The sequence below is a fragment of the Moschus berezovskii genome, chromosome 7 (genome assembly GCF_049115385.1).
Source record: "Moschus berezovskii isolate FMDL1 chromosome 7, NW_MosBer_1.0, whole genome shotgun sequence".
Lineage (NCBI taxonomy): Eukaryota > Metazoa > Chordata > Mammalia > Artiodactyla > Moschidae > Moschus > Moschus berezovskii.
The window spans coordinates 79,906,119-79,920,288 of record NC_142466.1 but is presented as its reverse complement, the minus strand read 5'-3'; the positions used below and the strand labels follow the sequence as shown (position 1 = coordinate 79,920,288).

Below are 14,170 nucleotides of genomic sequence, written 5' to 3'. Positions count from 1 at the left end.
CCAAGTAGAACACTGAACCATAAGCCATACCTTTTTAGATTTATTATGGAGAGTGTATCCTCTGTACCAACCTGTCAGGGTAGAAGAGAAGACAGAATTGAGTACATTATCTGGGACAACACACAGACATTAGCAACATACATCCTCATAACCCAGGTCTCCTGCATTGCAGGCAGATTCTTTACCATCTGAGCCACCAGTGAAGCACATGGTTTGGGTGTGGGCATGGAATCCAGAAGACCTCTAGCAGACAACATGAACATTTTCATTTATTATACAGTAAAAATCTAGATTTATATCAGAGCTGCATTGTCTTGATAACTAAAGGATTTAAAATTCACTTAGAACCTCATCATTTCTCCTTTGGAGAAAGGACCAAATAAATAAATAACAAGATGGAAGACAGCTCACTCTCTTAACACCTTAATCCCGTCCAGTCATTCAATAAATGCTTTTGCATGAATGAACATGAACTTTCATCCATTTATATACATTCTGTGAGTTCCCTTATACTACTAAAATAGATATTTTGAAGTAATTTATATATATTCTCTCCTCCTTGCTTTCTCTCCCACCCCCAAGACCCTCTCTCCCAGGATAAGAACCAATATTCTGGAACAATTTTGAATCAGAGTAGCAAACCTTATGTGTGTGTGTGTATATATATATGTATGTATGTGTATATATATATATACATATATATCAAACCTTATATATATATTTACATCTAAAAACAAATAAATAAAACAAAATTTTAAACAATTCTTGGCAATGCTGCCATACTCCTCTACATAAAAAGACTTTATGTGTTTGCTTAACAAGGCTTTAATAAAGTCTTTAACTTCCTTCTAAAAATTCCAATCAATACACATATTCCTATGGATGTTTCCCCACCCTCTATCTTATAAAGGGAGTATATAATTTAATCTATCCATAAATAGATACTGGATAATGAATATTTATTGAATACCTAATACAGGTAATTAACTGAAATAGTTTTGCTCATTCCCTATAACCAAGAGGCATCAGGGTGGTTATTCTGTCTACGTAAACCTTGTCAGCAGTCCAGATGTATAAAGAAGCCATGAACACACAGTGATTACATGCAAGCTATAATGGAAATTTCAGGCATACTGTTTCTGGACAAAATTATAATTGGAAAACACACATGCACTCCAATGTTCATAGCAGCACTACTTACAGTAGCCAAGACATGGAAACAACCTAAATATCCATCAACAAATGAATGGAATAAAGAAAATGTGGTTCATATACAGAATAGAATACTACTCAGCCATAAAGCAGCAATGGAACGATGTGAAGTCAGAAATAACATAGGATATTATGCTGTGGACTGGTAACTTTAATTAGGAATGGTGTTCCCGGTTCAAATATTTTTTTGTCAATCATGGGCTTTGATGCAAATCTATAACCAGTTCACAGCATAATACCCCATTCTAACCAGTTAAAAACAGGAAAATCCTTAACACCTTTGAATGCTGACAGTTTAAAATTTGTGAAAACATTAATAACTCTATGCTTCAAGACGGTAAATTCAGCTCCCTAATATATCCAAAATAGTTTGTGTCCAGTGTTGGATGATTTTATATAGAACAAAGTATAGAACAGTTCTATTAGCAGATACAAGAAATTTTAAAAAAAGAATTTTTTAAGTGTAGTTGGTTTACAATGTGTTAATTTCTGGTGTACAATAAAGTGATATAGTAATGTATACATTTATATATGTGTGTATATATATGTTCTAATATTCCTTTCCATTATAGTTTATTATAGGATACTGACTATACTTACAATAGCCAAGACATGAAAACAAGACTTTAGTCTCTTCCAAGCAGTTTTCATCTCTTTATGTCCTATAAACCCAAGATGTTGTACTGGGCTCACTTTCAGAGGGGAACTTACCAATACTTTTGTAAACAGTGTTTTTGCACAACTATCCATCGTAGAATTATGCTTCTGAAACCTGTCATTTTTAAAAACTTTTTTTTTTAAACCTCCTAAGTCTTCTCTAGGAAATGGCAACCCACTCCAGTACTCTTGCCTGAAAACCCCATGGACAGAGGAGCCTGGCAGGCTACAGTCCATATGATCACAAAGAGTCAGACACAACTTAGTGACTAAACAACAACAACAAAGTCTTCTCTACAACTGTGGTATGTGTACAACTCCCTCTAAAGGCTCAAGACCACCATGCTTAATTCTGCAAAAGTGAACACTCACATTCCATGGTATTGGGTACTGGCAGAACACTGTCTGTTTCTGGAGTTTTCATCATATATGCTGAGGACTTTAAAAATTCAGCTGCTAATAAATCCAAGGGATATGGTAATAGCCCAAGAGTAATTTGCTCATTTCGACATTACAAACCAGAATTGTGATACTAGCAAGAACATGAATTTCCAATTAATGCCAACACCTAAAGCAAGATAATTACAGTCAAATACAGTACGCTACTGGCCTGTTGAAAGCATTATTAACAAAAAGCCATAATCAATGAGTTGTGTGAACTGGTTGGAATCTCAGTTGCTGTCTTAAATTAAGAAATTAAGGGAATGGAGGAAGGATGGTAAGTCCAGAGGATTAGGTGAAATGACAATCTCACTTTTATTTTAGGTGAAATGACAGTCTCAAAAAGTAAGCTTCTGGCAACCATGGGGAACTTCAAAAGTGATTCTATGCAGAGACTTCCTTGGCAGTACAGTGGTTAGGACTCCACGCTTTCACTGATGAGGCCTGGGTTCAATCCCTGGTCAGAAACTAAGATCCTACAAGCCACAGTGCGGCCAAAAAAAAAAAAAGTGATGCTATGTGAAAGGTTGACCTGTTTGGGAAAAGAGTCGTTTCTATTTTCCTAGGGCTGACCCAATCCAGAATAAAACTGTCCCTTCCAATTTAAAAATACCAGAGAGTCCCTAATTCCATTGTCAAAGTCACTTACTTAAGCTGATTTCTCAGATAATCTCCACCAGCCAAGATTCCATCATCACCTGCTCCATTTTGCCTCACCTGTCCAAATGCATCTCTGGCCACTGCCCACTTTCTGGCTCCCACAGGACAGGTCCTTTACTTGGCTCTTCACCCCCTCTACATACAACCATTCAATAAATATTTATTAAGCACTAGTTTAGATACCATGGTGGAGTGGAGAATAAGAGTTATTACAAAGATTACACTCTAATATAAAATATGATATATATGATGATCTCAGAGAATGACAGAGCTAGGTAAAAGCACTCAAGGAGAGCACATGGCAGAAAATCATTAGCAACATGGGACATGATAAAATGGAATGAACTACAGCTATACACAACATCATGGGTGAACCTAAAAAACATTATGCAGAATGAAAGAAACTAAACAAAACAGACATGCACAATTCCATTTACATAAAGCTGAAGGGCAGACAGACTAATCAATCCATGGTGATCCAAATTAGCACAGTTTTTTTTTTTTTTTTTAAAGTAGGAATTACACCGGAGAAGGCAATGGCAAGCCACTCCAGTACTCTTGCCTGGAAAATCCCATGGACGGAGGAGCCTGGTAGGCTGCAGTCCATGGGGTCGCTACGAGTCAGACATGACTGAGCGACTTCATTTTCACTTTTCACTTTCACACATTGGAGAAGGAAATGGCAACCCACTCCAGTGTTCTTGCCTGGAGAATCCCAGGGACGGGGGAGCCTGGTGGGCTTACGTCTATGGGGTCACACAGAGTCGGACACGACTGAAGTGACTCAGCAGCAGCAGCAGCAGCAGGAATTACACAGAAGAAGGTGACGGAACTTTCTGGAGCATGGGGAATGCTCTGTGTCTTGATTTAGAGCATTAGGCACATATTGTGCACTCAATTTGTTTAAATTCCTTGAATTGTACCTAAGATGAGTGTATTTCACTGCATATACATTTCACTGCAATTTCTAAAAAACATTAAAAAATGTAAACTTATCAAAGGAACAAAAAGCTACAAACAAAGCTAGTGGAGGTGATGGAATTCCAGCTGAGCTATTTCAAATCCTAAAAGGTGATACTGTAAAGGGCTGCACTCCATACGCCAGCAAACCTGGAAAACTCAGCAGTGGCCATGGGACTGGAAAGGTCAGTTTTCATTTCAATCCCAAAGAAAGGCAATGCCACAGAATGTCCAAACTACCACACAATTGTACTCATCTCATACGCTAGGCTAAGTAATGCTCAAAATTCTCCAAGTAAGGCTTCAACAGTACATGAACCATGAACTTCCAGATGTTCAACTGGATTTAGAAAAAGAGAAACCAGAGATCAAATTGCCAACATCTGCTGGATCATCGAAAAAAGAAGAGAGTTCCAGAAAAACATCTACTTCTGCTTTATTGACTAAGCCTAAGCCTTTGACTGTGTGGATCACAACAAACTGTGGAAAATTCTGAAAGAGATGGGAATACCAGACCACCTGACCTACCTCTTGAGAAATCTGTATGCAGGTCAAGAAGCAACAGTTAGAAGGGGACATGGAACAACAGACTGGTTCCAAACTGGGAAAGGAGTACGTCAAGGCTGTATATTGTCACCCTGCTTATTTAACTTCTATGCAGAGTACATCATGAGAAATGCTGGGTTGGATGAAGCACAAACTGGAATCAAGACTGCCAGGAGAAATATCAATAACCTCAGATATGCAGATGACACCACCCTTATGGCGGAAAGCAAAGAAGAACTTAAGAGCCTCTTGATGAAAGTAAAAGAGGAGAGTGAAAAAGCTAGCTTAAAACTCAACATTCAGAAAACTAAGATCATGGCATCTGGTCCCATCACTTCATGGCAAACAAATGGGGAAACAGTGACAGACTTTATTTTTCTGGGCTCCAAAATCACTGCAGATGGTGACTGCAGCCATGAAATTAAAAGATGTTTGATCCTTGGAAGAAAAGCTATGACCAACCTAGACAGCATATTAAAAAGCAGAGACATTACTTTGCCGACATAGGTCCGTCTAGTCAAAGCTATGGCTTTCCAGTAGTCATGTATGGATGTGACAGATGGACTATAAAGAAAGCTGAGTGCTGAAGAATTGATGCTTTTGAACTGTAGTGTTGCAGAAGACTCTTGAGAGTCCCTTGGACTGCAAGGAGATCCAACCAGTCCATCCTAAAGGAAATCAGTGCTGAATACTCATTGGAAGGACTGAATGAATCTTAAACTGCAATACTTTAGCCACCTGATGCAAAGATCTGACTCCTTGGAAAAGACCCTGATGCTGGGAAAGATTGAAAGCGGGAGGAGAAGGGGACAACAGAGGATGAGATTGTTGGATGGCATCACCGACTCGATGGACATGAGTTTGAGCAAGCTCCAGGAGCTGGTGATGGACAGGGAAGCCTGGCGTGCTGCAGTCTGTGGGGTTTCAAAGAGTCGGACGTGACTGAGCAACTGAACTGAACTGATCAAAGGAACATTATGAAGTATCCACCTCGAAGTGACACAGAATTTAACAATAAAGGCATTCCTCAAGAATTACTGAATATTTTTGTTGGAAAGTACCTTGAAACCAGTTCCAGCCACATGTGAAAAATCAGAGTTTTTACTCCAATTTCTCCATTGTTTTTACTTTGTATTGTGTCTCTCCAATGACATTGTTCATCTTTCTTGTTTTGGGCTCTGAAACTGATTCTGAACGAGTTCTGCTATTTCCAAAAATTCAATCCCAGACTGAATCCCAGATTCATTTACTCATTAAACAAAAAGATGCTTAGGAGAGCAAGACCTATAACATCTTTGTCATACTTGGTCTCATTTTTTAACAGGAAGAGAAAAACAAACGTGAACACACAATTCATAAAGGGCTAAAAGTTCTTAGAGAAAGAGTGACAATGTACCCTAACATTCACTGCCACACTATTCGGAACAGCCAAGACATGGAAGCAACCTAAGTGTCTATCAACAAATGAATGGATAAGATGACGTGGTTTGTATACACAGTGGAATATTACTCAGCCATAATAAAGAACGAAATAAAGCCACTTGAAGCAACATGGGTGGACCCAGAGATCATACTAAGCGAAGTAAGTCAGAGAAAGATAAATGCATGACATTACTTATAAATGGTATTAGTCAGTCAACTATATCCAACTCTTTGCAACATCACAGACTGTAGCCTGCCAGGCTTCTCTGCCATGGAATTCTCTAGGCAAGAACACTGGAGTGGGTAGCCATTCCCTTCTCCAGGGGATCTTCCTGACCCAGGGATCAAACCTGGGTCTCCAGCACTGCAGGTAGATTATTTATGGTCTAAGTCACCAGGAAATCCCAAATATACATGTGGAGTCTAAAAAATGATGTGAATGAACTTATTTAGAAAAACAGAAACAGACTCACAAATTTAGAAAACAAATTTATGTTTACCAAAGGGGAAAGGTAGGAAGGAGGGATAAATTATTACGAGTTAGGGATTAACATTACACACTACTACACATAAAATAGATAACAAACAAGGACCTATTGTTTAGCACAGGGGACTATATTCAATATTTTATAATAACCTAACAATGGAAAAGAACGTGAAAAGCAATAAATATACATGTGTATGTTTTTTTAACTGAATGTCTGCTGTACACTTGAAGCTAACACAACATTGTAAATCAACTATACTTCAATTTGAACAAAAAAAGTGACAAGTGGAGATGGGTTACTTCAGCATGTGTGGACAGAAAATTCTCTCTGCTGAGGATTCACATTGCTAATGTGGTCATTCATTTATTATACATAAAACACTTATTCAAGCCTAGGATGCCAGACACTGTCTTCAAGGAGGAAGGAATTAGACTGTAAACAAATAATGAAATACAAAAGGTCCTTTAATGGTAATGCTTGGAGACACTTGGCACACAAAGGCAGGGTTATGAATATGCTGAAGGCAATTACTGACTGGGAAGATTTTTTTTGAACCATAAAAGCATCATTTACATGTGTAAAGCATGAAGCATTTTGTAAAATCTCTCATTTTGCAATCCCAGAATAAATCTGTTTCCTCTCTGCTCCATCAATAAATTATTCTTATGTTGGTAAAATATACATAACATGAATTTTAACATTTTAACTATTTGAAAGTACACAGTTCATTGGCATTAAGTACATTCACACTGTCGTACAATCATAGTGTTTTACCTTCCCAGGAATTAAAGGCAAGAAAGAGATAGGAAGCCATGGTTTCTATGTACTTCCTTTGGGCAGTGTAGCAAACTAGGCTCCTCTGTCTGTGGGATTCTCCAGGCAAGAATACTGGAGTGGGTTGCCATTCCCTTCTCCAGGGGATATTTCCAACCCAGGGATCAAACCCATGTTTCCTGCATTTAGCCAGATTCTTTTCCACTGAGCCACCAGGGAAGCTCAAAGCCTGGCTGGTCAGGAGTGGGATTCAAACCTACACCCTCAGAGGATTCTGCAACCTGAAGGCAAGTCTGTGCCTTACACTCTAGACCACCCTGATGGAGGAAGAGCCAGGGCTAAATCCTGCTGGTTTTTGTTTATGTGTCACTGGCCTGGTAGCTCGCTGGGTGAAGCAGAGCTAATTAGGCCAAGGTCGAAGGTTCCATTCCCAGTGGGCCAGGTGAGCCTGTCAGGTTTCCATGGCCATGGCTTGTCCTCCCATTCCCAGTGAGTGTCCCTCAGAGACAAGCCTGAGGTCCCTCCCTAGAGGGAAGCTGGGAAGGGGGGCAAACCTCTACTGGACTTCGTTGCTACATCTTTTGTCTGAAGGCAGAACAGAGCCACTGGGCTTCGGGAAGTCCACTTTCTGAACACAAGGACCATCTCAGTGGGGCTTTTGAAACTAAGTTCAAAGGCAGACAGCAAAAGGATGCAAAGACAGTCAGAGGCAATTCTATTCTTTCGTATCATTTTGGGAGACAATTGGTCACCCAAGATAATAATCTGAGCTCGATTTTGTGCCTTTGAGTCAGGCATGTGCAATAACTGCTGGAAGTCTAAGCTCCAAATAACTGAGTTCACAGAAATTTAACACCCTCACCTCGAAAAAGAGGAAACGCAGACAAGGAACTGAAAAGGCTGTCTGTCCAGAGTCAAGCAGTGACTTACTAGCTAAGATGAGGATTTGAACATGGGCTTCCCAGGGCACACTTCATAGCTCACTGCCCCCTCACTGCTCCTGGCGGTGGTGGGGGGCAGCTTGGCCACAGAATCCTCTCACTATAAACCCCACAGACACAAGCACAGCAAGTTAGTGGAAAAGAAAGATGGTGGTTTCCGTCTCTTGTTTCTTGAATAACAAGAAAGAGTCATGTCTTTGTGGTATCTGGCACACAGCCGACACTCAATACATTTTGGATGAATACATTAATGAGAAAGAGAACTCCTAGAGCTAATGGCCGCGAATAGAACAGACTGATGGAGGACCCCCTAACATCTGCTCCTTTGGGGCAAGACTGACTGTAAGGTCTGAGACATCCTTCTCTTCTTGCCGAGATCCCTACTCAGTGGCAGAGGAGGGTGGGGCCCGAGCACCTGCCTGGGAGGCCAGGGACAGAAGAGACACTACTTCTTATGAGAAAGACTCATTGAAACCCAAAGGCCTAGGTCTCCATCCTGGTTCTGTGCTCACCAGCTCTGCCAGACTCCCATTGGTTAACTATTCATTTCAAGGTAGGAAGGCTTTGATCTCTCAAACATCCTTCCACCAAAGCATTCCTTTCTCCTCTGCTCATAAAATCCAACTCCACAGGTAACAGAGGTTTGCTCTGGTTGCCCACAAGACATGGTGATGACATAACTTCTTTCCAACAGCACACACCTCAGACAGATGGAGGGACCTGGTCCAGGTGGTGGACCCACAGGAGGAGCAGATTCAAGTTACAGCTGACAAACCGGAGAGGTGACATACACAAATGTCTCCTGCAAAACTGGGAACACTCTCTGCAACTCACAGACCCTCTGAAGCTCAGTGAGAAGAAGGGAATAGATCTCCTCCAGTCCGATCAACCTCTTGACTTTGGTTTGCCCATTCCCTTTCAATACGCTAGGTGTGGCCTTTTCTTTGTTTTCTAAAGCAAAGTAATCCTGACAGTTGTTTGTCCTTCCGGTTCCTGGCACTAATTCCACTCTTCTGTGGTGGAATTTTCTCTAATTTACCCAGCGAGTTCAAGCAAGCTGAAATAAATGGATGCCACATGCAGTTTCCTCTGTAGAGCAATGAACTTGCTGGAACTTTCTCTTAAATTGATTTTGTTATCATCAGCACTGATATTTGCAAAATGGAAGAGAAAGGAATACAGGTTTGTGAATGAGCAATCATTTCATCAAATGGGATATACTGAAGAAGGCCTGCTTTTACAAGGAACAATGCTAGGTTCTGGGGGTGGGAGATGCTGACTCATGAGTTTGAGACTCCAATAATACCCACTCCTGATCTGGAAGAAATTCTAATCTAATTACTAGTAGAACAGACGGAGACAGGTGAGGGTGACATCATAATAAACTTGCATGTCTAGTTAACCAGGATTTCTGGAATTTCAGTGCAGACTGTTTTTTTTTTTTAACTGGAGGATAATTGCTTTACAATGTTGCGTCAGTTTATGCTGTATAACAACATGAATCAGCTATGTGTACACATATATCCCCTCCCTCTGGAGCCTCCCTTCCACCCCACCCCTCACTGCATCCCTCTAGGTTATCACAGAGCACTGAGCTAAGCTCCCTGTGCTATAAGGCGGTTCCCACTAGCTAGCTATTTTACACATGGGAGTGTGAATATGTCAGTGTTACTCCCCCAGTTCGTCTCACTCTCCCCTCAGGCCCCGGGTCCATGTCTCTATTGCTTCCCAACAAATAGGTTCATCAGGACCATTTTTCTAGATTCCATACATACATATGTTACTTGTTTTTCTCTAACTTATTTCATTCTGTATGACAGGCTCTAAGTCCACCCACACCACTGCAAATTTCACAATTTCGTCCCTTTTATGGTTGAGTAAAGGAGCTCAGTCCTGGGTGTTCATTGGAAGGACTGATGCTAAAGCTGAATCTCCAATACGTTGGCCACCTCATGCTGACTCACTGGAAAAGACTCTGATGCTGGGAGGGATTGGGGGCAGGAGGAGAAGGGGACGACAGAGAATGAGATGGCTGGATGACATCACCGACTCAACGGACATGAGTTTGAGTGAACTCAAGGAGTTGGTGATGGACAGGGAGGCCTGACATGCTGTGATTCATGGGGTCGCAAAGAGTCGGACACGACTGAGCGACTGAACTGAACTGAATATTCCATTGTATATGCATACCACAACTTCCTTATCCATCCGTCAATGGAAAGAATTCTGGAAATACGCTGCAGACTGCTTTTTCAATGAAACCACCACTGCCTCCTGAGAAGGACATTGGGATGAGATGTGAGAGATGAAGGCTGCCTTCGTTTCTGAAGGGGACTGGAGGCTTCAGTAAGACAGGAACCTGATCCCAGGCAGAAGCAGTGGAAATATGTGAGCCTTCGCACAGAGGACAAGTCAGGTGATGTGAGGAAAGCCCTCCAGTGTGACCCAGTGCTGAATGTAAGATCCCTTCAGCCTTATCTAGAAACCTGCTCTAAATTCCTCAATGGAATGCCTCCTAAAAATGAACAAGCAAGGCTACAAAGCTGTGAACCACGGGTCCCCACTTTGTGGACCCAGAGAGCCAGGGGTGAAAAGACATTACCAAGGGTATGAAAAGACCAACAGTGCAGAGGTGGAACCCAAGACTGGTGACAACACTGAGTCCTGGTGTGATGTCCCTGGCAGTCCCGTGATTAAGAATCCACCTGCCAATGCAGGGGACACAGGTTCGATCCCTGGTCAGGGAAGATCCCACAGAACAACTAGGCCCATGAGCCACAACTGCTGGGACTGTGCTCCATAATAAGAGAAACCACCGCAACGAGAAACCCACGCACCGCAACAAAGGGCTGCCTCTGCTCACTGCAATGAGAGAAGACCTGTGAGCAGCAATGAATACCTAGTGCAACCGTAATAATTAACTTGTTTTTAAAGTCCTGGTGGCAAAACATCAGAAGAGCTGGAGTACAAACCATACGGGATGTTCCCAGAGTGTCAGAGCCAAAGATGGCTGAATCTGATCCATGTGCCCTCTTCACTAACTCAGGCGAAGAGGGCACAGCCCAGGACCTGAACCATACATCCTCAGACACACAGGGAGGGAGAGACTGCCACAGGCTGGTGGGTGTCAGCGACCCCTGCAGAGACCTCTCTGCTTGTCTGGTCCTTCCTGACCCACCTACCACACCTGAGGGGCTTGGACACACTGTCAGTGATGACTGCCCACCACCTCAGTGAGTGTGTGGGCTGCAGGAGGGGGACCAATCTCTCTGGATGCAGGGGGAGACGATTCTGCTAGGCTCCCAAAGAATAGACAGACATGCCTACCCACTTGGAGGAAGACAGCTGCTGAGAACAGGCCAGGGAGGAGGGGTGTGGAGGGCTGATGAGCACCCTGCACCGAGGGTGAAGTGGGTCAAGCACACAGCGAGCTTGGGGGGCAGGCACGAGACCACCGGCCAGAGGGACAGGTTTGCGTGGAAAAGCCACGGAGGAAGAGAAGTGCAGAAAGAGCTCACCCTGATACATTTGGGGTGGCGAGCAACTCATCTGACTGTCATTCAAATAGCAAAAGAACCTCACCCTTTGTGGAAAATTGTATTCAAATTTTGTATTTCAAAATTGTATTCAAATTGTATTATGTTCAAAACAGAAATGCTGTTTCCCCAAAGGCCTTGGAACATGGAAAAAAAGCTCTTTGGATTCCAGGGGTCCCTGGTGCGAATGAGACCTCTGCCATTTCACAGCTTTGTGAATGTCTTCAATGTCTTGATATTCACATTTATTGAACAGGCATCAGTAACTCTGATCTCCCAGGATTGTTAGAACTGAGATGCAGTGTATGAAATGCCTGTCATGTAGAGGAATGGAAAACGCCAAAGCTGGAGCAGTGAGGACCCAAGGACATAATAGAAGGATCCACTTCTTCACTTAGGGCCACCATCTGCTTCCTATGCTAATGACTGCAGGGGACTATATATGGGGTTCTCATTCACTTGATTTCTGAGGCATGCGTCTGTGCTCCCTGGAAGGAGGGGCAGAACCTCTCTAAATTATTAACTTACTGGCAACTGATCCCTGAGTTAAGAAGGTCCCCTAGAGAAGGAAATGGCAACTCACTCCAATATTCTTGCCTGGGGAATCCCATGGACAGAGGAGCCTGGCGGGCTATGGTCCATGGGGTTGCAAAGAGTCGAACAGGACTGAGCACTTATCAGCAACAATATAGATGCTGGAATCATCCTGGAGGAAGCTTCACCCTGAGGGCTGATAAGAATACATACTTTTATTTTCCAACAGAATAATTCCCTCCTTCAAGAAAAGAGTAGAAAACATGACTTAAGGGAAAGAACAAGAAAAAGTAGAAGAAACAACGTGGATGATAACAACATGGTGCTGAATACCCGGGGCCTGAGCAGAGACTGAATACAGCCCCAAAGGAACTCAAAGGTCACCAGACTAGGTGACTCTAAGACCTGGTTGAACACTCAGCGGGCAGTGAATCTGCCAGGAAGACATTTAAAAAAGAAAAAGTCTCCCCAACCCATATCCTTTAATTCCAATGATAGTAACAGATACTTAGCCCTGCATGGTGAAAACTAAACAACCATTCAAAGTTAGGAACTTAGTGTTCATTGCTTCTGCCACTTAGAAGATGAACTAAATTGCTAGGTAGAGCTATTTTAAAATCTATTTGGCAATACTGAAAAGTGAAAGTGTTAGTCACTCAGTTGTGTTCAACTCTTTTGCGACCCCACAGACTATATCCCACTAGGCTCCTCTGTCCATGGAATTCTCCAGGCAAGAATACTGGAGTGGGTAGCCATTCCCTTATCCAGAGAATCTTCTTGACTCAGGGGTAGAACATAGGTCTCCTGCATTGCAGATGGATTCTTTATTGCCTGAGCCATATTGCTGCTGCTGCTAAGTCACTTCAGTCGTGTCCGACTCTGTGCGACCCCATAGATGGAAGCCCACCAGGCTCCCCCATCCCTGGGATTCTCCAGGCAAGAACACTGGAGTGGGTTGCCATTTCCTTCTCCAATGTGTGAAAGTGAAAAGTGAAAGTGAAGTCGCTCAGTCGTGTCTGACCCTTAGCGACCCCACAGACTACAGCCAACCAGGCTCCTCCATCCATGGGATTTTCTAGGCAATAGTACTGGAGTAGCTTGCCATTGCCTTCTCCGTGAGCCATATTACCCAGCCATAAAAAGGAACGAAATTGGATGCTTTGTAGAGATGTGGATGGACCTAGAGTCTGTCATACATAGTGAAGTAAGTCAAAATGAGAAAAACAAATACCATATATTAACGCACATATGTGGAGTCTAGAAAAATGATACAGACAAATCGATCTGCAGCGCAGGAACAGACACGCAGATGGAGGGACATGGCGGGTGGGATGGATTGGGACAGTAGCACTGACATAAATACACTACCATGCGTAAAATGGATAGCGAGTGGGAGGCTGCTGCATAGCATAGGGAGCTCAGCTCCCTGCTCTGTGATGACCTACAGGGGTGGGATGGGGTTGAGGGAGGCTCAAGAGCAAGAGGATATAAGTATTCATAAAGCTGATTCACTTTGTTGTACAGCAGAGACTAACACAGCATCGTAAAGCAACTATACCCCAGTTAAAAGAAAATAAAATCTACTTCTATTGTCAAAGATAAGTGCACACACATTTAATACTCTTGTTCAAAAGATAATCATTGAGGATGCCTATACAGAATATAAGGGTTAGATGAATAATCTGTATCAAGATTGTTCTGTCTTGCCTTGTCCATCCCTATTTGTAGCCTGAGTTATACATGGAGGAGGCCAGGAAAAGAACTGATGTTCTCCTGCTATTGCTAGCTACAGTTAATACTACTTTGGGGCACATAAGTTTTACGGGTACTGGGGTTTCCACTCTTGTAGCACTTCTATTTTTAACTTTTTATTCTGTATTGGGGGTATAGCTGTTTGACTTCGTTGTGATAGTTTCAGGTGAACAGCGAAAGGACTCAACCACACATACACATGAATCCATTCTCCCGCAAACTCCCCTCCCATCCAGGCTGCCACATA

The 14,170-nt window shown here is 42.5% G+C and overlaps 1 protein-coding gene across 1 annotated transcript in view; it reads right to left on the bottom strand.

Annotated features, from left to right (window-relative positions):
* Positions 1-14,170, bottom strand: part of DOCK5 (dedicator of cytokinesis 5) — a 270,685-nt gene that overhangs the window by 167,481 nt on the left and 89,034 nt on the right. The window contains exon 3 of the mRNA XM_088838043.1: positions 31-71. Within this exon, the coding sequence (XP_088694169.1) occupies positions 31-71 (41 nt within the window). The remainder of the gene's footprint in view (positions 1-30; positions 72-14,170) is intronic.